Source organism: Fukomys damarensis, unplaced genomic scaffold, assembly GCF_012274545.1.
Source record: "Fukomys damarensis isolate Sample0158 unplaced genomic scaffold, DMR_v1.0_HiC HiC_scaffold_37, whole genome shotgun sequence".
In the NCBI taxonomy this organism is placed as follows: Eukaryota; Metazoa; Chordata; class Mammalia; order Rodentia; family Bathyergidae; genus Fukomys; species Fukomys damarensis.
Genome location: NW_022900949.1, coordinates 55,074,055 through 55,100,214, shown reverse-complemented (window position 1 = coordinate 55,100,214; position 26,160 = coordinate 55,074,055). Strand labels below are relative to the sequence as shown.

General features: G+C 34.2%; 1 protein-coding gene across 1 annotated transcript in view; it reads left to right on the top strand.

Annotated features, from left to right (window-relative positions):
* The window catches only part of Atr (ATR serine/threonine kinase), a 101,709-nt gene that overhangs the window by 63,163 nt on the left and 12,386 nt on the right, over positions 1-26,160 (top strand). The window contains exons 35-41 of the mRNA XM_010608182.2: positions 2,846-3,025; positions 10,150-10,292; positions 18,486-18,583; positions 19,829-20,061; positions 21,040-21,174; positions 23,036-23,236; positions 24,724-24,867. Coding sequence (XP_010606484.1) covers positions 2,846-3,025; positions 10,150-10,292; positions 18,486-18,583; positions 19,829-20,061; positions 21,040-21,174; positions 23,036-23,236; positions 24,724-24,867 — 1,134 coding nt within the window. The remainder of the gene's footprint in view (positions 1-2,845; positions 3,026-10,149; positions 10,293-18,485; positions 18,584-19,828; positions 20,062-21,039; positions 21,175-23,035; positions 23,237-24,723; positions 24,868-26,160) is intronic.

Below are 26,160 nucleotides of genomic sequence, written 5' to 3'. Positions count from 1 at the left end.
TCTATTTTTTTTTTTTTTTTTTTTTTTTTTTTTTTTTGTACCAGAGATCAAACTGGGGACCTTGCACTTGTTAGGCAGGCAGTGGAACCCTTGAGCTAAATCCCTGGCCCCAGTTTGTTTTTAAAGTTTCATTCTTTTCATATTTGAGATAGGATCTTGCTCTGTAGCACAGGGTAGCCTAGAACTCTGTACATAGCTCATGATGGTCTGGACTCAATTTCTTCCTGCCTCAGCCGGCTGAGTGCTGGGATCAGATCACCAACATGCACCACCACTCCTGGATCCTTAAGTCTTGTTTTTCGTTTTTTGCTTTTTTTTTTTTTTCTTGGTACTGGGGATCGAACTTGGGTCCTTGCGCTTGTGAGGCAGGAGCAGGACCACTGAGCTAAATCCCCAGCCCAAGATCCTTAAGTCTTAAATAAGTTTTGTTATAACATATTGTTTTCTTTTATTATTATTTATTATTTTCTGACTGTACCTTATTTATGCATTAAACTTTTATTATAGGTATATACATATAGGAAAAAGCATAGTATATACAGATTTGGTACTATACATAATTTCAGATATGCTCTGGGGGTCTTGGAATGTACACCTACAGATAATGGGGGGGAATAGTAGAATATCATATTTGCCCTGTTGCTCACATGCAGTCTGTGAGCTGTGACTTGTTGCCACTACCCAACATCACAAGAGAGTACCCTACAGCTCAGGAAAAGATATGAATTCAAAGTATTTACGTACCAAAAAAATAACCAACAGAGTAAAGAGACAACCTACAGAATGGGAAAAAGTTTGCCATCTAACCATTAGACAAAGAACTAATATCTAGGATATATAAAGAACTCAAAAAAGTTAGACTCCCTTTACATTTAAAGACCCATTCCAGTTTAGCTTAGTGTTGCTACTGCCTGCCTCACAAGTGCAAAGTACTGAGTTCAATCCCTAGTAGCAGAAAACCCAAAACCAAAAATGAGCATCTGAATTGAGTAGGTATTTGTTAGGTGAAGAAGTACAAATGGCTAATAAATAAATGAACAAATGTTCAACATTACTGGCCATTTGAGGAATGCAAATTTAAACAACACTGAGATTCTGTCTCACTCCAGAAAGAATGGCTACCATCAAGAAATCAACTAATAACAAATGCTGGTGAGGCTATGGGGAAAAGGAACCCTTCTTCATTGTTGGTGGGACTGTAAACTGTTACAACCAATATGGAAATCAATGTGGAGATTCCTCAGAAAACTAAAAATACACATTTGACCCAGCAATTCCCTTCTAACTCCCAAAAGAATTAAAGATATCATTTCACAATGATGTATGCATACCCGTGTTTATAGCAGCACTATTCATGATAACTAAATCTTAGAAGCAGCCTGTATGTCCATCAACAGATGAATGGATAAAAAAGTGCTATCTATACACAGTGGAATATTATTCTGCCTTAAAGATAAATATGAATCATTTGTAGGAAAACGGGTGCACCTTGAAAGTATAATGTTAAGTGAAGTAAATCAGATACATAAGCTTGAGTATCACGTGGTTTCTCTTATATGAGAAACTATATAAATACGAAATAAAAGAAAAAAGTTATTGGAATACAGCATAGACAATGTGCCTATATTATTTTTCATTATTTATTTATTTATTTATTTATTTATTGTTTTGGTACCAAAGATCAAACTCGGGATCTTGAGCTTGTGAGCCAAGTGGCAGCACCACTAAGCTAAATCTCTGTCCCTGACAATGTATCTAAAAATGTACCTTGATTTAGTATAACTGTCATATATGTTTTTTATGTTTTTTTGCCTTCTAGTCTGGCTGATAATTTGTATATATGATAATTAACTTTTGAAGAGCTTATAAATAAATGAATCTGATGCTGGTATCAAGTGGGAGAAGGGAAGACAAATAAAACATTTGAGATATGTTATGTACATGTACCAATTCCCTGCAATGAATGTAATCATTAGGTTCTGCAAACATGTACTAATAAAAATAAATAATTAAAACACTGTAAAGCATATTAAAATTAAGTTTTCATCATAAAAGTTTGATAAAATAAATCAAAGTATGGCCTCTTCAGAACGTATATAGCTTTTATACCCTTGAAAAGTCAGAGAAATTCTAAGTAGAAGCCATTATAAGTTGGGAACTCTATCCTTTCTTTTCTCACAGTTAAAATTATTTCTACCTAGAATGTCTTTCACTAAGTTCTTTGCCAGGAAAATTTCTGCTCACTTTTTAATACCTAATTGAGATTTTCCCCCATTGAAAACCTTTCTTCGTTCATACTATCCTCTACTTTCCTCTATCTTCAGGCAGGTTTAGGGGACTCCCTCTTTATCCTCTGTAATGAATATTCCTCTGTGCACTTGATAAAATGTGTTATTTTAACATACTTTGTTTTCTCAGTTGATGTGAAGTGTTTTGTTTGGTTTTGTTTTTAATACAAGGGATTGAACTTGGGACCTTGTGCTTGCTAGGCAGGCAGCAGAACCACTGAGCTAAACCCCTGGCCCTATGCTGTGAAGTTTTTTAAGCTAGAGATTTTCTTTATGATTGTTATTCTAAATTGTTTGCATATTTCTTTAGTTTCTTGTACTTCAAATGTAAAATGAATGAGTAAATAGACATATATGAAATGAATCAATGCTTTTTATAATTTTTCTTTAATAAGGGTAATGAGAAATAAATATGAAATTACAAATGGATTTGTGTTTTGTATCTAAATATTTAAAATAAACTTTAAAATCAAATAATTTTTTTTCGGAAAATATGAATATGTTCTTAAATTAAATGGCCTGTTATTGTTATTGCTTTTTTTGTTTGTTTGTTTTAGGGTGATGTTCACCAAGCACTTATTGTTCTTCAAAAAGGTGTTGAATTGTATTTTCCTGAAAATAAGACCCCAACTGAGAATAAGAACATGTTAATCCTTGGTCGAGCTACACTACTAGTGGGCCGATTTATGGAAGAAACAGCTAACTTTGAAAGCAATGCAATTATGAAAAAGTACAAGGTGAGTATTTATTTAATGTAGTTTCATTTAGAAACCCAGGGAATCCATTTTGCTTTTGAAACTGGATATAAGGATTTTTAAAGTCTGTATGGAAGAACACACATATACATAAATAGACTGGAATCTAGTAGAGCAGATGACTAGAATGTGTAGGGCAGACTAAGAGAAAAGAGTTAAACAAAAAATGAATGCTTATTTGTATCGGAATTTCCCTGAATCGTTGGCCAAATACCAGGTCGTAGGATTAAGAGTCCCTCAGTGCACCAGGCAAGTAGAGAGGCCATTGTAAACATGGAGCAGTCAGTAGAGACCTTAAAAATGTCTCACTGTTGATAAAGCTAAATCAATCCTACACTAAAAGCTTCTGTATATTGACCCTAGAAGAACATTAAAACAAGCTTTTAAATGATAAAGCAGATTTCCAAGTAACCTTACTGCTTACCATTTCAAAGACTAATACTCTTTAAAATAGTACAACAAAATCTAAAACTTAACAACATAGTGACTTGTGTCTAGCATCTAATTAAACAATCACTATCAAGTATCAAAGCAAGTGACAGATACTGCTAATCTTTAGATCTGCAAATGGTGAATTGTACGAAATAAACATAGTAGGAGTCCAGTGCCTGCTTCCTTGTTCACAAGAAGATCTCAGGCCATCTAAGAGACTAACCTTGCTTTGCATCAAAACTATATTGAATGAAAGGGTCATAATAGTGAGGTAGGTCCCTGAAACTATACATATAAATTTGACTTCATAAAGAGAAGTTGAGGAAGGAGGATCGCAAGTTCAAGCACACCCTGGGCAATTTAGTGACATCACAGGACTCTGCCTCAAAATAAGAATTATTTAAAAAGGGCAGGGATATACCTTAGTGTGAATGACTTAGGGTCAATATCTGGTAGTGTGTGTGGAGGGGTTTCACATGAGTGTATTCTCAGGCATATCATCAGGAACACAGATACCCAGATAACAAAGTTTGATAGCAGACACTCCAGATCTCCCATCTCTGCCTGGGATACTAATGCCCAGATTGAAGGAATAGATACCCTTGTCATACCAGTTTTTCACATTCTGATTATTCTGGATACATCTCCAATTCCTGTCACAGTGGTTTCTTTTGTGTCCTCCTTTTATGCCTATTGCCTACATATCATATAGCCTAAAGGCACACTACAGTAGTATGACATGGAGATCAGAGGGACTGCAGATCCTTTGATTCCATTCATGTGAAATGGCTAGAATATGAAAATTTATAGAGACAGAAAGTAGATTAATGGTTGCCAGAAGCCAGGGGAGGCAGGAGAAAAGTGTCTACCAGTTTGCAGGGTTTTCTTTTTTCTTTTTTCTTTTGGTACTGGGGATCAAACTTGGGATCTCGCACTTTTTTTAGTGATAAAAATATTCTGGAATTATGTAATGGTGAAGGTTTCTCAACTCCTTAACTGTAATAAAAACAACTTTATAGCCTTTGAGTTATATCTCAAAAGCAGTTGTTTTTAAAAATCACTCAAGTGAAATTATTTTTTGGTCATTTTTATGTCATTTTTTAAAATGGAATTCTTTACATAGAAAATATATCTGAAATGAAAAATACTTAATGTTACAGTAACTGAAAATCTTACTGCTGTGGAAATGGAAAAGTTAATATGCATACCTCCTAAGTGACATACCCATTCTCTTCCTAGATATTTGTCCCAGAGATAGAAAGTGGGATTGACAGCAAATTTGATATTATAAAAGTAAAGATCCATGAAATAAGAGACATAGGCAAAAAAACCTCTCAAAATGAAGCACAGAGCCTGGAAAAAAAAGCAAAACATTAAAAACAAAATGCAGAACTATAGTGGCTTATGAGATAATATCAAGCAACCTAAGAAACTGCATGTAGAATTTCAGAGGGAGTAGAGACAGAAAAAAGTAATTTAAAGAAAGGTAAGTCTAAATGGAAAATAACATAATAGTAGAAAGAAACAAAAAGCTAAAAGACCAGTAAAATTAGTAAATTCAAAGTTTAAAAATTAAAAAGGAAAAAAGACATAAACATCTAATATCTGGAAGAGCAATCATTGTTGATCTTATAGACACTAATAACTTAATACATGAACCTGCACATCCTTGATCCACATTTATAAATGGATAAATTCCTACCAAAAGAATTTACTTAAACTAACACAGAGAAATAAAACAAAACAGTAATTGAAAAACTTATCACAAAGATAACTCTGGGGATCCTGATCTTCACCTTTGAATTCTACCCAATATTTTAAAAAGAAATAATAATGATCTTTTCAAACTGTTTCACAGAAAATAGGGAAAGAAGAAACATTTCCCAACTTGTTTTAGGAATTTAGCACAATCTTGATACCAAAAGCTAACAAGAATATTCTAAGAAAAAATTAAAGTCCAATTAAGTAGCAAAGTTTAACAATCCTAAACAAAATAGTTTGAGTTTGTTCCAGGGTTTGTTCATCATATGAAAACCAGTTAGAATAATTTACTACATTAACAGAATTTAAGAGATAGATCATATAATAATCAATAGATAACCAAAAAAGTATTTGATAAAATTAGTATCCAAAATTTAAAACTCTTAGCAAATTAGGAATAAAAAATAATTTGCAAAGAATGTGGTATAATATTTACGGAAAGCCTACAATTTCTTAACTGTTCGTAACAGTAGAATGTTGGCAGTCTTCATTTTAAGACTGGTAGTATGGGCCGGGGATTTAGCTCAGTGGTTCGGGTACCTGCCTCGCAAGTGCAAGATCCTGAGTTCAATCCCCAGTACCAAAAAAAAAAATGACTGGGATATAGGATACTTACTTTCACCAGTTCTATTTAACATTACTGGAAATTATAGCCATAATGAAGAAAAGAAAGTATAAGACAATCAGGAGAAAAATGAAACATTAATTTCAAATTATATGATTATTCTAGAAATGGAAATGATTATTAATAAACTATTGGAAATATTGAGTGAGCTTAAGATTGCTTGATATAGTATAATATAAAAATTAACTGTGTCAGCAAGAATGTAATTTAAAACATAATTTACAAGCACCTAGCATTTGAATAGCTAGAAATCTGTGTGAGGAAAGCATAATCTTTGACTCTTATCGTACTGCCTTAAGTTACTTCAAAGTGAATTTTACACCTACCCAGAAAAGCTACAATTATAAACTTCTAGATTGAAAAAATAGAAGTTAATCTTTACAACCTTAGGCAAAAGTTTCTTAGGTCACTCAAAGCATTAACTACTAAAGAGAAGCTGAAAAATTGGATGTCTGTCAAAGTTAAAACTTACTATAGAAAAGACTAATCAAGAAAATGAAAAACTAAGCCCAGAGACTAGAAAAAAATACATTGTGCATCTATCTGACAGAGGAATTGTATTCAAATTATAAAGAATTCTAAATTTGATAAGATAAACAGCTTTATTTAAAGATCTGCCAAAGTCTTGATCAGACACTTAAAGAGTACATATCAGTGGCTAAAAGGCTCATGAAAAGACATCACTGGTCATGAGGAAGATGAAAGTTTTTAAGACCACAATGAGATCCCCTTAACACATTAGAATGGCTGAAGTCCTCATCTCTCTCACTGTTGCTGGTAGGAAAATAAGCAGATAACATACATATAACATAGGCCTACCTAGCCATTCCATTTCTTTATGCAAGATAAGTCATTGCATATGTCCATAAAAAAAGGCTAGCAGCTTTATTCACAACACACAAAAAAATAGCCTAGGTGGCCATCCACCGAATGGATAAACAAACTGTAGTATAGTTAATAGATGAAACTGATATAAATTGCTAGAAATCACACAACCCAAGTAAATGCCCATCAGCTGATGAATGGATCAAGCTGTGGGGATTTTTATGCAATAGAGTACTACTGTACCATAAAGAAGAATGAGCTTGAGATATTTCTAGCTAAATGAATGCACCTTGAGCGCACACTCTTAAGTGAAATAAACTGGACACATGTTTAAATAATGCATTGTTTTCTGGTGTGAGAAACCAAAAATGGAAATAAGGACTGAAATGTATAATAGATCCTGTAAAACGGGAAGAAAATAATCAAATGGGAAAGGGGAACAGGGGAGGGGGAGGGAGAAAGGAAGGAAGGGACAAGAAAAAAACAAAATAGAAGAATAAAATGGACACAAAGCTTTTGCATATGGGGGGTGGGAAAAATAGAGGCAGGATATATCATATACAAGTGCTAATTTCCTAGGATGAGTGTTATCATTATGTATATCTTAAATGTACCAATAAATATTTCACTTAAAAAATAAAAATACACTAAAAAATATAAATGGCTAGAAATCATGTCAGTAGTTGCCTGGCTAGTGGGTAGGAAGAGATTGGTGACAAAGGTGGCACAGAAACATTTGGAGGAGTTAGATATTTTCATTGTCTTGATTGATGTGATGGTTCAGCAGGTATATATTTGTCAAAAAACGTACACTTAAATATGAAAATTATATTGTAGGAAATTATGCCTCAGTAAAAATTTAAAACATACTATTTAGAATAGCATCAAAAACATGAAAGACCCCCCCAAAAAAATACAAAAGACCTAGAATTAAATTACACAAAAATGTTTAAGACCTCTATAGGAAAAAAACCCTAAAACACTATTGGAGAAGTCTTAAAAAGAACTAAATAAATTGAAAGTTGTACCATATTTATGAATAAGACAATAATATAAAGATGTTGTTTCCATACAAATTGACCTACAGGTTTAATGCAGTCTTTTCTTTTCTTTTTTTTTTTTTTTGGTACTGGGAACTGAACTTGGGTCCTTGTATTTGCAAGGCAGGTGGCGGTAATGCAGTCTTTATCAAATGCTAACCTGTAATTAATTAGAATTTAAAATTTATGTAGAAATGTACATCAAGTGTGGTGGCCTATGCCTGTGATCCTAGCACTAGGGAGACTGAGGCAAGAGGATTGCAAATTTAAAGCCAGTTTGGACTGCAGAGTTAGACCTTATCTCAAAAAATAACATAAAAAATGAAATCTGTGTAGAAATGGAAAGACTGAGAATAACCAGACACATTTTTTTTTCTCTCTGGCACTTTTACTTTTTAAATTTTAACTTTGAAATAATTGTAAATTTAAATATAAAGTTGCAAAAATAGAGAATTCCCATATCTACCCTTCATCACATTTCTCCAAATTTTAGTATTTTAGACAACCGTAGTACAATGATGAGAACTAAGAAATTAACATTGATACAGTACTACCTAGTTTTGTCACTGATGTTCTTTTTCTGTCTAGAAAAAATTCAGGATGATATAGCATTAGTTCATTTCCTTAATCTACTCTAATGTATCCCAAGACACTGTTTACAATATTGTATGAAGTTGGATGCAGTCAGAAAATATGTGGTGCAATCAAAAGAAGTAATTGAGAATTTAATGAAGAATTAGGTTATAGGAAATTAACAAAGGATTGTGAAGCTATCCTATTTCTAGCTATATCAAGGAATCTTCCCCATATGGATTTGAAGGATCAAGAAGAGAGAACATTACTAGGATCTGTAAAAAGAGCTATTTTAAAGGAGGGGGCCATCTGATCAGAACGTAACCTCCGGGGAAGGAATAACACCTTTGTCAACTATCTTCCAGCAGGAGAAAATAGGATAGAAAGACTTTGACCTCACTTTCCTCATGCCCACTACTGTTACAACTTTCTGTTTATTTCCTAAGCCACACAGAAAGCTGGAGACCAAACAAGCCCATTGACACAAATCATCATTGTCAATTTCTGGGCCCTTGAGCAAGGTTAAAAGACTAAAATGTAGCAAGCATAGCTATTGGGGCAACTATAGTGACCAGCATACATATCATACTTTATTTTAAAATTATACTAATTAAGATGGAGGTATTAAAAAAAAGATGGCTGTGTATTCCTCTCAAGTTGACAAACCAATAGAACAAAACAGAGAGCCCAGACAGGTTCCACGTGGCATTGTAAAATAAGAAAACAGTCTTTTCGATAAATGTATCATTTGGATCAGCAAAATGGTGTATCATTTGGATCATCTTATAGGAAAAAATATCAAATGATCCATTCTTTATACTATAGACAAAAATGACATTTAGTTAATTGATCTAAGGGAGAACTTTTTTTTCTTTACAGTAGTAGGGAGTAAACCTAGGGCCTTCATACTGAGCTATGTTGCAGACATTTTAAAACTTATTTTAATTGGGAGGCTGAGGCAAGATGATTTGGCACAAATTCAAGGCCAGCCTGGGCTACATAATGAACTCAAAGATAGCCTGAACTACAGAGGAAGACCCTGACTAAAAAAAATTAAAATAAAAATTCTAAAAATTGAGACAGAGCTTCACTGAGTTCCCAGGCTGGGTTCAAACCTGGAGTCCTGCCTTTCAGGTTCCCAGAGTGCTGCAATTATAGGCGTTTACCACCCTGTGAGGTCAGGATTTCTTGAACACATCACAACACTGACCATAAGAAAAAGAACATCTTGGCCTGGCGTGGTGACACATGCCTGTAATCCCAGCACTCGGGAAGCTGAGGCAGTAGGATCACTGTGAGTTCGAGATCAGCCTGGGCTACATAGTGAGTTCCAGGTCAGTCTCAACTACATAGTGAGACCCTGACTCAAAACACAAACAAACAAAAAAGAAAACATCATCAGAAGATACCATTTTAAATTAGAAGCTGTAGATAGAAGATATTAGAGGCTTATATCCAGAATATGATATCACCCGGTATGTCCTCATAGGACATGTTCAAGAAAGTACATAGCATCATTATTTCTGGGTTTATACTGAAAGTATCGCAAAGGTTAATCAGTTATGGAATGGATACATTTTGTATAGTGTTATAATGAAATATTGCAGTCTGGATATGTCCCCCAGGCTTGGACTAGGTAGGGGCCTTATACTTTTTTTTTCTCTCTCTCTCTTTCTTTCTTTTTTGTACCCGGGATCAAACTCGGGACCTTGCGTTTGTGAGGCAGATATAGTGTCACTGAGTTTATTCCCTGTCCCAGGGCCTTATACTTTTGATCCTTAATCATCTGTTTTCATTTCTCAGTATAGTGTGCGATATCTTTAGGTGAGTCCCTCTGTTCTTTCTTGTAGGATGTCATCTTGTTCCTGCCCGAGTGGGAAGATGGACATTTCTACCTTGCTAAGTACTATGACAAATTGATGCCCATGGTAACAGATAACAAAATGGAAAAGCAGGGTGATCTCATCAGGTATATAGTCCTTCATTTTGGAAGGTGAGTGTGAGAACTGCATTACTGCAGATTAAGTACGTCAGGATGATTATTACCACTTATCTTAGCATATTCAACATGTATTCTGCTTTATCTTTTTCTAAGCAAAATATTTATTGGTATATATATGTTTTTTCTTTTCTTTTTTTGTTTTTTGGTGTTTTTTTTTTGTTTGTGGATTTTTTTGGTTTTTTGGTTTTTTGGTTTTTTTCAGACAGGGTCTCACTATGTAATTGAGACTGTCCTGGAACTCACTATGTAGCCCAGGCTGGTCTCAAACTCACAGTGATCCTCCTGCCTCAGCCTCCCGAGTTCTGGGATTACAGGCATGCACCAACACACCTGGATTGATTGTTATATTTTAGATATACATAATGATCACATTCATCACTGGGAATTTGTACCTGTACATGATACATCTTGCTTCTTTTTTTCCCATTCTCCTCCCCTTCGACCCCTCTTCCCCTCTTTATTTATAAAAAGCTTTGTTTCCATTTTTCCTTCTATTCTTTTATTTCTTCTCCCTTCTTTCTTTTTTCCCCTTCTTATTGGAAAATTTTCCTCACATTTCCCAATATAGTATACACTTTGGTCCTTATTTCCACTCTTGGTTTCTTCCACTAGAGAAACAATGTGGTATTTAAACATGTGTCTGATTTATTTCACTTAAAAGTATGATCTGAGGTTCATCCATTTAACTAGAAATATCTCAAGTTTATCTTTCGTTATGACAGAGTAGTACTCCATTGTATATATATATTTTTCAGCTTTAATTGAGTTTATTGGTACATTTTAGGTATACAGTACAGTTACATTCATTGTTGGGATCTTGTACCTCTACATAACAGGTCTTGGTTCTCATTTTTTTCCCCTTGTCCATTGTATATATATTTAACCCACATCTTTTATTTTTTTATTTTTGGTACCAAGACTGAAACTTAGGACCTTGCGCTTGTGAGGCAGGTGCGGTGCCACTGAGCTAATTCCCTGGCCCATGCCACATCTTCTTTATCTGTTTGTCAGTTGATGGGCATTTGAGCTGTTTCTAAAATTTAGCTGTTACAAATTGTGCCACTATAAACATGGGCATGCATATATCGCTATGGTACGATGCTTTTCATTCTTTCGGGAAAATACCAGGAAGGGGAATAGCTAGATCAAACAGAACCTCTAGTTTTAGATTGTTGCGGTATCACTACACTGTTTCCCACAGTGGTTGCACCAGTCCATACTGCCACCAACAGTGGAGAAGGGCTCCTTTTACCCCACACCCCCTCCAGCATTTGTTATTGGCTGACTTGCTGATAACGGCCATTTTTTCTGGAGCGAAAATCTTAAACGATTGTGGGCTGGGGATTAAGCTCAGTAGCATCACGTCTGCTTTGCAGTCTCAAGGTCCTGAATTTGATCCCTGGTGCTGCCAAAAAAAAAAAAAAAAAAAAAAAAAAAAAAAAAAAAAAAAAAGAAAGAAAGAAAGAAACAAAGAAAGAAAGAAAGAAAGAAAGAAAGAAAGAAAGAAAGAAAGAAAATCTTAAGAGATGAAATTTTAGCTTTATTTATTTATTTTTTTTGACAGTACCGAAATCAAACTCAGGACCTTGCCCTTGCAAGGCAGGTGCAGCATCGCTGAGCTAAATCCCCAGCCCTGGCATTATTTTAATTTGGATCGTTTGAAAGACTAGTGATGTGGAGCATTTTTTCATGTATTTACCATTTCAACTTTATCTGAAAATTCATTTCAGATGCCCATTTTTGGATTGGGTTTTTAAATTTTGAGAATCTGATATTTTCCAGTTCTTTATATATTCTAGATATAGTCTAGTTCTTTGTCTGAGGAACAGCTGTCAAAAAAATTTTTTCCCATAGTATAAATTGTCTCTTTACTTTTGGTGGTTCCTTTTGTTGTGCACCCCCCTCCCTTAAAAATGTGTATGTGTGTGTGTGTGTGTGTGTGTGTGTGTGTGTGTGTGTACCTGGGATTTAACTCGAGACCTTGTGCTTGCAAGACAGGTGGTAGAGCCACTGAGCTAAATCCCTGGCTCCAAAAATATTTTAATATGATGAGAGCCCAGTTGTTGATTCTTTATGGTATTTCCTATATGATTGGGATTTTGTTCATAAAGTCTTTGACTGCACCATTGTCTTCAAGAGTTCTGCTTATTCTATCTTCTTGCACATTTAGTGTTTCTGTTTTAACATAAGGTCTTTGATCAATTTCTATTTGTGTTTAGTCCATAGTAAAAGGTATGGGCCTAGTTTTAATCTTCAACAAGTAGAAAGCCAGTTTTTTTCAGCATCATTTATTTATTAAAGAAGCTACCTTTCTGCCAATGAAGGTGTTTGGTTCCTTTGTCAAAATTAGGTGGCTTAGTGTGTCTTCAGTTGTTTCTCCATCTTCTAATCTCTTTTGTTGATCCTCAGGTCTCTTTTTTTGCCAATTCCATGCTTTTATCACAGTAGCTTTGTAGTATAATTTCAAGTCAGGGATTGTGATACCCCCATCTTGCTTTTGTTACCCTGAATTGCTTTTACTATTCAAGGGTCTCTTCTGATTCTGTATGAATTTTGTTTTCTTGAATTCTGTGAGGTATGCTATTGGAATTTTGATTGAAATTTCATTAAATATGTATAACAATTTTGGAAGTATGGCCATTTTCACTATATTGTTTCTACCCAAGAACAAGGGATTATCTTTCCATTTTCTGATGTCTTGTTCAATCTCCTTTTTCAGAGTACTGTAAGTTTCCACATAAAGGTCTTTTACTTTTTTCGTTAGATTCATTCCTAAGTATTTAATTTTCTGGATGCTATTGTGAAAGATGTTGTTTCCCTAAATTTTCTCTCAGTGAGTTTGTTATTTGGGTACTTCATTACTATTGATTTTTGAGTATTGACTTTTTATCCAGCTATGCTCCTAAATTTAGTTATTAAATACAGTAGTCTCTTGATGGAGTTTTTGGGGTCTTCTATATAGAGTATCATGTAATAATGATACAAGTAATGATAATTTAATGTCCTCTCCTATCCTTATTTCTTTTCTTTCTTTCTCTTGTCTAATTGCTCTAGCAAATGTTTCCAGAACTACATTGAGTGAGAGTGATGACATTGGATGTCCTTGTTTTATTCCTGATTTTAGAGTGAAAGTTTTCGACTTTTGTCCATTTAGTGTGATGTGTTTTGGCTTGTTATAGGTGTCTTTTGTTAGACTGAGGTAAAGACCATCTATTCCAGTTTTCTGTAGGGTTTTTATCATGAATTGGTGTTGGACTTCGTTGAACACCTTTTCTGCATCTATTGAGGTTATCATATGGTTTTCGTCCTTGGCTCTGTTAATTATGTATATTAAATTTATGTATATTAAATTTATTGATTTGTGTATGTTGAACTATCCCTACTATTCATCCTTTGGATGAATCCTACTTGGCCATGGTGTATATAACCTTTTTGATCATTTGCCGTATTCTGTTTGCCAGTATCTTATTGAGGATTTTTTCATTTCTGTTCATTAAGGTTCTTGGTCTGTAGTTTTTTCTTTTGGTTGGATGTTTCTCTGGTTTTGGTATGGAGAAATGCTTGCTTCCAGGAATTAATTTGAAAGTATTGCTTCCCTTTCAATTTCATTAAAGATTTTGAGAAGTAGTAGCATTAGGTCTTTAAATTTCTTCTAGAATTCATCAATGAATCCATCATGGCCTGGGATTTTCTTTGTTAGTTGGTTTTTAATTACATTTTCAATTTCATTGGCTGACACTGGTTTATTTTGAATTTTTATATCTTCTTGACTCAGTTTTGGTAATTCCTATGTATCTAGGAATCTGTCCATTTCTTCTGTGTTTACCATCTTATTAGAATACAGGTTCTTGATGATCTTTTGGATTTCTACAGGATCTGTTGTTATTTCACCCTTTTTATTCCTAATTACATGGATTTAAGTCCTTCTTTTTCCTCCCTTTTTTTGATAAGGTTTTCTGAGGGTTTGTCAATTTTTTTTAATCTTTCAAAGAATCAACTCTTCAATTCATTGATTCTTTGTATTGTTTTCTTAATCTTCCTTCCATTAATTTCCCTCATATGCACTTTGGACTTGACTTGCTCTTCTTTTTCTAGAAGCTTGAGGTTCAACATTAGGTTGTTTATTTGAGCTCGCTCTATTTTTCTGATAGTGGGAATTCAACACTATAAATTTCCCTTATAGGACTGCTTTCATTGTATCGCATAAGTCCTGGTATGCTCTATTGGTGTTATTATTTAATTATAGAAACTAATTTCTTTTTTAATTTCATCTGTGATCCATTGGTTGTTCAGGAGGGTGTTATTTAATTTCCATACATTTATGAAGTTCTTGTGATTTCTTTTGCCATTTGATTTTTCATGTCCATTGATTTTTTTTTTTTAATAGTTAGGTGTGCTGGTATTTGTTGCATATATATTGATGATTGTTATCTATCTCTTCCTTTTGTATTTTTCCCTTTACAAGGATATAGTGACCTTCATTGAGTCTCTTAATTAGCTTGAAGTGGCTTGAAATCCACTTTGTCTGCAAATAGAATAGCTACTCCTGCTTTTTTCTGTTTTTCTGGGTCTTGTCATAGGGAGTATTTCAGTCTATAAATTTCTTTTTGAATTAAATATGTTTCTTGTATGCAGTGTAGTGTTGGATTTTGCTTCTTGATTCATTTTGCCATTCTGTTTCTTTTGATTGGTGATTTGAGACCATTTACATTGATTATTATTGATATGTATTGACTTTTTTTCATGTTATTTTCCCATTGTTGGTTTCCTTTTTCCCCCTCTGATTGTTTGCCTTAACTGGTAGAGTCATTCTGTTGGGGTCTGTAGAGTTGTAGTTCTTAGTATCTCCTTTGAGAATGTCCTTCAGAATATTTTGGAGTCCTGGTTTGGTGGTCATGAATTTCTTCAGGTGGTCTTTGTCATGAAAGTATCTTATTTCTCCATCCGTTTTGAAAGATAGATTTGTGGGGTACATCCATCTAGGTTGGAATTTGTTTTGTTTTAAGGCTTGAGTTGTGTCTTAAGTATCTTATGTTGTTGTTGTTGTTTTGTTTGTTTAATTACTGGGTTGATGCTTATTAATTGTTTATGGCAAGTAGCTTTATGGCTAGTATTCAAAATCCTTAGCAGATGACTACTTCTCAGAGATGTCTTCCAGGTGTAACTGTCCTTTGGGTTATGAGTCTGTTGCAAGATTGTACCTCTTCAATTTATTGGGGATGAGAAGTTGCTGCCTATTTGACCTAGCCCCTGGTTCTTTGGTACTAGACCAAAGTATTGTTTATGACCCTTAGGAAAGCTCAGTCTTGTCACACCATGAAGACCAACTGAAACTGTGGTAACTTAATTTGCCACCTTTAGCCATATGAACTAGATTTGTGGTTATATAACAAAATCTAAAACAAACCAGAAAAATTGTATATAGTAAAATATGCCCTTAGTATAATGATACTACCCTCAGGGGAGAAAATTTAGAAGAGTTTGGGGGTGGGGGGAATAGAAGAAGAGGAAGAGATTGGAAACAAATTGAAGAAAGGAAGATTATGCAAACTTTGGGAAACTGGTGAAGGAAACAGTAGGGAAAGAGAGACTGAAGAAATAAAACCGGAGCAGAACAACAAAAACTAGAGAGAATGTTCATACTTACATAAAAAGAAGAACAAGAGAAAGAAAAAAAAAAGAGAAGACACTTGAAGGGATAGGGATATCTTTGCTGACACTGGCACACCAAGTGGGCAGACAGATTCCAGATCTGTGTTGATCAATCCTAACCAATCAGCTGTCAGTTTTGGCAGGGTAGTGGATAATCTCAGCAAGCCTGTACCTATAATTCTGAAGCTCAGGCTCGTTTCTGGTTTTGGAATTGGAATCCATTTCCAAGAACTTAGGGACAGAAGGAAGAATTTCAACACAGTAAAGACTGTATATAACAAAACCATGGCTGCCTTCATACTTGGCAGTCAGGAGTTCAGAGCTCTTCCTCTAAGATCAAGAGCAAAACAAGGATTTAGAGTACTAGTGATTCTAGTGAGAGCAATTAGATAAAAAATGGAAATAAAAAGGAATCCAAATGGAAAAGAAGTCTGATTGCAAATGAAACAATCATGTTTATTAAAAGCCCTAAAAACTGTACCAAAAGTCTGTTAGAAATGATAAATTAAGGGCTGGGGATGTGGCTCAGTGGCGCTGTACCTGCCTGGCAAGTACAAGATCCAGAGTTCTATACCTGGTACTGCAAAATAAAAAAAGATAAATTAGTTAAGGATTGTAGGATTAAAGTCAACATACAAAAACTCAATAGCAATTTTATATATGAATAGTGAACTATATACAAAAGAAACCAAGAAAAAATCCTATTTATAATAGCTACAGAAAAAGTAAAATATTTAGGTGAAAAGTTGACAAAGGCAAAAGACATGTAAGCTGAAAACATTGATTAAAGACTTTGAAGATGACATGTATAAATAGATATCCTGTGTTCATTAATTGGAAGAATTAGTGTCTATATTACCTAATAATCTACAAATTCAATACAATCCATCAAAAGTCCAGTGGCACTAGACAGTGATGAATATCTGTTATTGCAGCTACTGAGGAGGCTAAGGCAGGAAGATCACAAGTTCAAAACCAGCCCAGGCAACTTTCTTAGCCCTTGTCTCAAACAAAGGCTGATTTTCCATTTTGAAGCAGGGTCTTTCTAAGATGCTCATGCTAGTCTCAGACTTGCAAGCCTCTGCCTTCTCACCCAGTTGCTGAGATTATAGGCATGTATTACCATTCTCAACTTCCATTCTTTTATAGCTGCAGAAAAGCAGATGTAATTCTGTCGTGACTCTTCCTACAGAGTATAAAACGATATTCATGTGCTCATATTCACAGCAGCATTACTCACAGTAGCTAAAAGTTGGAAGCAACCAAGTGTTGTGCATCAAGGGATGGATAAATGATGATATATCTATATTAATAAGATATTTAAAAGGAAGACATTCTGATACATGCTACAACATGGATGAACCAGAGGACATTATGCTGTGGGACAAGCCAGTCACAAAAGTACAAATACTATGTGATTCCACTTACATGATGTAGAGTAGTCAAAATCATAGAAACAGAACAGAATGATTGTCAGGTTTAAGGAAGAGAGGAATGGAGAGTTACTATTGGATGGGTATCAAGTTTCAGTTTAGGAAGAGGAAAAATTCTAAAGATGGGTAGAGTTAATGGTTGTGCAAGAATATGAACATATAACAATGTGAATATACAACTGAACTGTATGTCTAAAAGTGGTAAAGATAGTAAATTTTGTTATGTCTATTTTACATAGTACCATTTTTGCTAAAATGGCCAGTCTTCAAAAAAAGTTACAATAAGCAGAGAACATTAGTTCTCTGATTGACAGATTTAAAAAGAAACAAGATTGAATGGTTTGCTCACCAGATGGTAAGGAAACTAGGATTGAGGAAAGGTGTGTACTGGTGAGTAATGAGAGGAAGATTGGAAAATTATAGAAGATCATTGTGAATATTTGCCACCCCGGCATTATTTTATATAGTCCAAACTCTAGGTTGTCAGTTCCTATTGTTGAACAGGGCAAAGCATGATAATTTGAATTTTAGGAATATTAGTCCATTATCTGTTGAAGGGAACAAATGAGGAATTGGGGTGACTAAGTCTTATAATTTCCAAGAAAAAATAATTACGGACCTGACCTAACCTTGAAATATAACCTTGGCCATGAAATGTAAATGAAGGGACAGACCTTAAGGACAATTTTAAAAGAATTGACAGGATGGTAACTAGCTCTGACCTTGTATAATTTTTGGTAAGGGCCATGTAAATCTAAGAATATTGCCAAACATGATGATGCACGCCTGTAATCATAGCACTTGGGTGGCTAGGACAAGAGGATCACCACATGTTCAAGGCCAAGCTAGGCTACATAGTGAGTTCAAGACTAGCCTAAATTACATAGCAATACCCTATCTCCAAAAAAATAAAACAAAATAAAACAAAAAATAGAAAAAAAAGGAGAGGCATCAAAAATAACTTCTACTTTGAAGAAATATTAACACTGTGCTTGTCAGAAGGCTATATATAACTGAACTGTTAGCCTGTCCTTAAATTTTAATTCATATAACATGAAAATGACCACTATGCTAATATTTCTTATCTATGCAATTACAGATCGCTGCAGTATGGAAATCAATTTATATATCAGTCAATGCCACGAATGTTATCACTATGGCTTGATTTTGGTGCTAAGGCATTCGAATGGGAAAAAGGTATAACTCTTCCTGTAAAAATTTTAAGGGACTGGAAAGAATTGTAACTTTGGTGTAAAGTCATAGCTTAGGCCAGATGTGGTGGTGCATGCCTGTAATCTTAGCACTCAGGAGGCTGAGGCAGGAGGTTAACTGTGAGTTCGAAAGCAGCCTGGGCTACATAGTGAGTTCCAGTTCAGACTCAATTACATAGTGAGACCCTGTCCCCAAAAAAAACTCGTAGCTTCACAGTCTAATTTACTTAAAATTAGTGATGTTTTATAATGTAAGGGCTCATAAATGTGAAAAGGGAATGGAAAGATAAATCGTTGTATAGTAGGTACAATTCAGGATTTACAAGGGCTTTTTTTAAAAAATAAATTTTGTTTTACCCATCCCCCCAATCCCTCTCCTCCCTGTGTACAAAAGCTTTTCAAGTTTGAATCTAACACATATTAAAAGATGTTAAGTTTGGTGAGGTGGTGCACACCTGAAATCCCAGCACTCGGAGGCTGAGGCAGGAGGATCGCTGTGAGTTTGAGACCAGCCTCAGCTACATAGTGAGTTCCAGGTCAGACTCAACTACATAGTGAGACCCTGTCTCAAAAGACCAAAAAAAAAAAAATGTTAGTTTAAGCCAAATAATTTACCCTAAAAATTACAATAGCTGTTCAAAATTAATGACTTTTGGCCCTTTTTTCTACTTGTACAGACATCTGTCTTTTCACAAATTGCCAAGTACTACATAGTTTTGAGCATGGAAATAATATATTTTAAATCCATTAATCCCTGGGAATAGGGACAGGAAAAGAGGGAAAGTAAAAAAAAAAAAATTATAGTGTGTTACATATAGTACTCACCATGATGATTGTAATTGTTATGTACTGCAAACACGTACTAATAATTTTTTTTTTTGGGGGTGCAGAAGAGTCTTGCTGTGTAATTCAGTCTGGCCTTAAACTCACTATGGATCCCAGGCTGGCCTCGATGGCTATCCTCTTTCCTCAGTGTCCAGAGTGCAAGGATTACAGACATGCATTACCACAACTGGCTAAAAATTTTTTAATTAAAAAAAAAGACTTTTGTTAGGTCTGTTGACAATTACCTGTAACTTGGGAGGATGAACTAGGAGGATCATGAGTTTGAAGCCAGCCTGAGCTGTATAGTGAGACCCTGATACATACCTATCATTTTTCTTCTGTGAAATGATCTGATATTACTGAGGTTTTTTTCTGTTTTTAAAATTATCTTTTTTTTTTTTTCTAGCTGGCCGTTCTGATCGTGTACAAATGAGAAATGACTTGGCTAAAATAAATAAGGTTATCACAGAGCACACAAATCAGTTAGCTCCATATCAATTTTTGACTGCTTTTTCACAATTGATCTCTCGGATTTGTCATTCCTATGATGAAGTTTTTGTTGTCTTGATGGAAATAATAGCCAAAGTGTTTCTGGCCTATCCTCAGCAAGCAATGTGGATGATGACAGCTGTGTCAAAGGTAACATATTAATCTCTAGAATGTCTCATCATTTTGCGTGACATTTATTACTTAATGCTAATAGATGGATGAAAGTGCTAGGGTTTCTGGTCCATATTTGATGAGAAATTTAAATACATTTAAAAAAGATACTATGAAAAAAGATAAAAAAGAAATATGGCATTATACCTCATCTTAGTATTGAGAGATACCATAGGAAGTAAAATGACATATATATAATACACACACACACACACACACACACACACACACACATATACAAATTTTTTGTGACTAGTATATCTAAGATAAAAAATTAAACATTTTCTTTGTGAAGTCTACTAAACTATTGTAACCTATTTTTCCCAAGATTTTAAGTCTAAAGTAATTAAACTAGCAATACTAAAAGAACTATTGTATTACTAGGGAATGTATAAAATAAATATTTTAGAGAATTTAGAAAATACATAGAATTAAAATTAGTTTATGCCCTCTACTTTCCATAAACACTTTGTTGTGATTATTGTATATTGATTTTTCTAAGCATGTGTTTATACTGAATTTTAACTACATTGAAATATAATTTTGTGTTTTCCACTTAAAATATCTCCATGTTATCAAATATTTTTTGAAGACACGTTTTTAATAATTATATAAAATTCCAAAATACCTTTACTTAGTTGGTCATTAGACTATTTGGGTTTTGGGGTTTTTTTGTTTTTTTGTTTTTTTGTTTTTTGCTATTGTAGCACATGTAGACATATCTGTATTTTCCTACATCTCTCATTATTTCTTCAGTGTAAAGCCCAAGAAGAGAATTCATCAGCTTATAGGATACTAAAATTTTTGTGGCTCTTGGTGGTTTTAGCAAGTTGATTTCTAAGAAATTTATATCAGTATAAACTCACATTAATTTTTTAAGTTTGCTTTTTGTCATTCAAATTTTCAATCTTTCTAAAAGTCTTTATACAGTTTCATTTATCTCTTCTTTTATGACAGTCCTCCTATCCCATGCGTGTGAACAGATGCAAGGAAATCCTAAATAAAGCTATCCAGATGAAAAAAACTTTAGAAAAATTTGTTGGAGATGCAACTCGTCTCACTGACAAGCTTCTAGAGTTGTGCAACAAATCGGTACTACCATAGATCTTTATAGTGTATAGACTATCATTGAATAACTTTGTTTTTTGGGGGGCGGATTGAGACAGGGTCCCACTATGTAGTTGAGACTGACCTGGAACTCAATATGTAGCCCAGGGTGGTCTCGAACTCACAGCGATCCTCCTGCCTCAGCCTCATGAGTGCTGGGATTACAGGCATGCGCCACCATGCCCAGCTTGTTTTTCTTTCTTTCGGTTAAATTAAAATTCTAAAGTACATATGTATATATATATATCAAGATGTACCAATTTGTATACTTTTTGTGTGTATTTTTTTTAAAGGGCTGGGATCAAGCCCAGATCTAATCTTATGCAAGGTAGGTATGCTCTACTACTGAGTAACAATCCCACCCGCAAAGGTTTATCTTAATAAAGATTTTTTAAAATTTTTTCTAACGTTAAATCATAAAAATATATGTATAAAATATTCATTTATTTAAAATAGCCTCCAGTGAAGGGGGTAAAGGGAGGGCAGGGTTATGGCGAAAAAATGAGAACCAAGATCTGTCATGTAAAGGTACAGGATCCCAATGGTTAATGTAACTGTACCGTATACTTAAAAAGTACCAATAAACTCAATGAAAAAATAATAAATAGAAATAAAAGTCTCCAGTTATAGTCTGCCATATGTTTAAACTTTCAAAACATATACATTAACCTGCTTATGTGATAGAAGTTACAGTTTTCATTCTTTCAGTGTCTATTTCAGTACCTATGAAGGGACAAACACAGTGCTGCCACTAAGGAAAACAGTTATGATTGAGACATTTTCCTGCCTTGAAGTATTCAAGTTTATACACAATTAAGCAGATAGAGTAATAAATACTATTTCTAGAGGACTTACAAAGTGGGAACATGGTTACAGGAGTGACTTGGTATTTCTACCTAAGGAATTGGAGAAAAAAAACCTGAAATGTCTTGACAGAGACAGGCAGTAGCACATAAACATAATCCAAGCTACTCAGAAGGTTGAAGTGTAAGAATCACAAGTTTGGGAACAGCCTGGGCTCCTTGGCGGGGGTGGGGGTGTGGGGGTGGAAAGACTTTATGAGGTAAATAGCTAGATTTCTCTTGACAGATATTCAAAATTTATTTACTGTTTCCAGATTTTAAAAAATATGTGTATACAAGTTACTCTGTTTCTCACCTTTTGTGAATAAGCTGATTTTAAAAGGGGGCAATCTACTTTCACTATCTCCATGAATTCTGTTTGACCAGTAATAAACTTGATATCAAAAATAGCATCACAAGTGCAGTACAGGTACAGGTTTCCAATTTTTTGTATGAAATTTTCATGGCAAACATCACTTAGGAATTCAAAATTTTTCTGATTTTTAAAGGTGTATATACTTTATATTGGATATTACTATTAACTAACTGCAATCTGTTGGAGCAGCCCTTAACCAAACACATAGGTCCTTCTGCAGTACAATGCATGATCTTTATGCTAAATGAGAAATTTAGCTATCATTTTTCTGCAGAATGAGATTTGATACCACTCTAAAAAGTAGTTTTACGTATAGGTCTTTTGGGATTTTCTTATGTCTGCTAATAAATCATAGACCTCATTTATCTTCTTCAGTCATTAAACAGTCCTGTGATAGAAATGCTGTTACTGATGGGTAAAAGAGAACTTAAAACAAAAAATTGGGAATGTTGCTCAGTGAAAAGACCCTGGGTTCAATCCCCAGTTGGGGTAAGAGGGGAAGACTTTATATACTACTGAACCCTTGTAATTAAGATAGTGTTAAAGATGAAATGTTTATTGGGGTTCAGCGTTTTATAATTCAGGGTAAACAAAGATAAATTGAAATGTACTGTTTTCTTTTTTTCAGGTTGACGGAAGTAGTTCCACATTAAGCATGAACACTCATTTTAAAATGCTCAAAAAACTGGTAGAGGAGGCAACATTCAGTGAAATCCTCATTCCTTTGCAGTCAGTCATGATACCTACTCTTCCATCAATTCCAGGTGCCCATGCTAATCATGATCCATTTCCTGGGCATTGGGCCTACATTGCAGGTTTTGATGATACGGTAAGCTATAGTTTTATATGTCTATAATATTAAAATTTAGTTAAAAACTTCAGAGGCTGGGGATTTAGCTCAGTGGCACTGCACCTGACTTGCACACACAAGGTTCTGAGTTAGATTCCCAGTACCCCAAAAAAAACTTCAAGTCAGGCTAAGACTCTAAATGAATTTTATTTGTGAAGAAAAAAAGACTAGAAATACAGAAAAGTGAAACTCTCTTGTACTGGTGATAGAAAATTCAGTGAAGAAAATTTTGTTTGGCTCAATATTTTTTTTCCATGTGCTCATATTATTTTAATGACTGATCCTTATTGGTTTTTACAATTTAATTTTTCCATATTCTCTTTTGTTTTAAAAATGGAAAAGAGAAAAAATACAGGTTTTATTTGTTTCTTGGGAGGAAGTGAAATTCACCTTGTAAGAGCTCGATTTTTTTTTTTTTTTAAGTATGAAGTGTGGCTTTAAATGTTTGAGAGGCTTTCTTTTGAGACAGGTTCTGGCTGTGTACTTCAGGCTGGTCTTCAGCTCACACTACGTAATCTAGGCTAGCCTCGAACTCATTTTGATTCTTCTGCCGTTCTTTCCTCTCAAGTGCTGGCATTGTAGGCATGTGCCACCATGCCTAGCTACTTTTGTTTTGTTTTGTTTTGAGACAGGGTCTTGCTGTGTAGCTCAGGATGGCCTTGAACTCACTATGTAATCCAGGCTAGCCTTGAATTTATGGCAGTGCTCCTGCCTCAGCCTCCCAAGGGCTGGGATTACAGGCATGTACCACCATGCCCAGCCCATATGATTATCTTTAAAGAATTGTACTAGAGCATTTTTCCTAAGTAAATACTTTTAAAACTCTGTTTCCTAGTATTTTTATGGCTCAGAATATTTGTTCTTTCACAGCCAATTATCCAACCAATTATTATTAATTATTATTGTCATGTTTTGTTTTTAAGTTAGGCAGTATTGTTCATCTTACTTTTACCTCATTAGGTAGACTTGATTTTGGAGAAGTTCTTTTTCTTTTCAAAAGTCAGACTATTTTCAGCAGTTGATCACTTCTTACATTAAAAACGGAGTCTGAAAGAAGATCTTTCAGAAATCTTAAATAGATATTTGAGAAAAATATTATGATATTTATTTATTTATTTTTGGTACTGGGGATCGAACTCAGGCCCTTGTGCAAGGCAGGTGGTGGAACCACTGAGCTAAATCCCCAGCCCATTATTATGACTATTTTAAAGGGAATTGCTTCAGTTTGCATGTATAAGTACTTATTTTCCTGATTATCTTTTTACCTCATACCCATTCCTAAAGGGTAAAAAAGGTTTCATAGGTAACTATTTTCTTTTTAGATCCTAGAAAATGAAAAGAAATTGTTAAAATACAATTTACTACATAATAGAGGTTATTGTTTTCTTTTATTATGTTATATAAGTAATATAATATGGAAACATTTAAACGAAAGAATTTTGGTCTTCAAACTTATCTTTATTTAGGTGGAAATTCTTCCTTCTCTTCAAAAACCAAAGAAGATCTCTTTAAAAGGATCAGATGGAAAGTTCTACATTATGATGTGTAAGCCAAAAGATGACTTGCGAAAGGATTGTAGACTAATGGAATTCAACTCATTGATTAATAAGGTTAGGAAACAGTTTTCATTTTATAATTACTAGAATTGCTGTCAGTATGATACAGGCTTCTCAGTATGCAGACTGATCACTTGTAGGAAGAAGGAATGAAATATTCTTTTTCATTTGCTTTTGTTGTGATAAAGCATATATAAAAGAAAATTTATCATTTAAACCATTTTTATGTGTATAGTTTGGTGGTATTAAGTATAGCAGACCCTTGACTTAAAGCGCTCAATTAGTTCCCAAGGGATGGTTGTAACTCAAGTCGGTTGTAAGTCAGTACAGCTGAGATCTGGATGCTTACCTGGGCACATGCTACAGATAACAAGAGGCAGAATTGGGTGCATTAACCTAATTAACTCAAGTTCATGTGTCAGTCCAGTTGTCACATGAGAGTATACTGCATATTCACACAATTGTAAGCCATCACTGCCATCCCATTCAGAAATTTTTTGATCTTCCCATGTCCTTGTTTCCTGTTCATTCCAGCCTCAAATAATTCTATCTCCATTAATCTGACCATTCTGGGTACTTCATATAAATGGAATTATATAATATTTGTCCTTTTTTTGACTGGCTCATTTCACTTGTCATTATGACTTCAAGGTTCAGAATTTCCTATCAGTTAAAATTGATTTATATTCCATTGCACATGTATACTACACTTTCTCCATTAATGAACACCTGGATTGCTTCCATCTTTTATCTATTGTAAATAATGTTGCTCTGAACACAAATATATAAATATCTGCTTAAGTCCCACTTTTCAATATTTTAGGTATACATACATAAATAAAATTGCCTGTCTCACTTAATTTTTAACAAATATGATTGCTTTGTAGAAAAATATAAGCCATATCAATGTGGAAAATATTTGCTATGTAATGATTTATATCTATAATATATACATATCAGATTTATTTGGGTTATATTCCAATGCTAGGAAACAAAGGTTCTACTTTTATTCACCTCGTTGAAGTAATCATTAGCAATTTTTCTGTTGTATTGGTGTTGATAGCTACCTCAAAGATGATATAAGAAATTTCATTAGAGTTTTATTTTATATGTATATGTGTGTATGTATGTATACATAAGTGTGTGTGTGTGTGTGTGTGTGTGTGTGTGTTTTGGGGGAATACCAGGGATTGAACTCAGGACCTTGCACTTGAGAGGCAGGCATGGTGCCTCTGAGCTAAATCCCCGGCCAAAGTTTTATTATAAAACTTACATGTCTTGATTTATTCTTTAACCAGACATTTATAATTACATATTTTTTCATTGGTAAAGATGAAATAATACTCT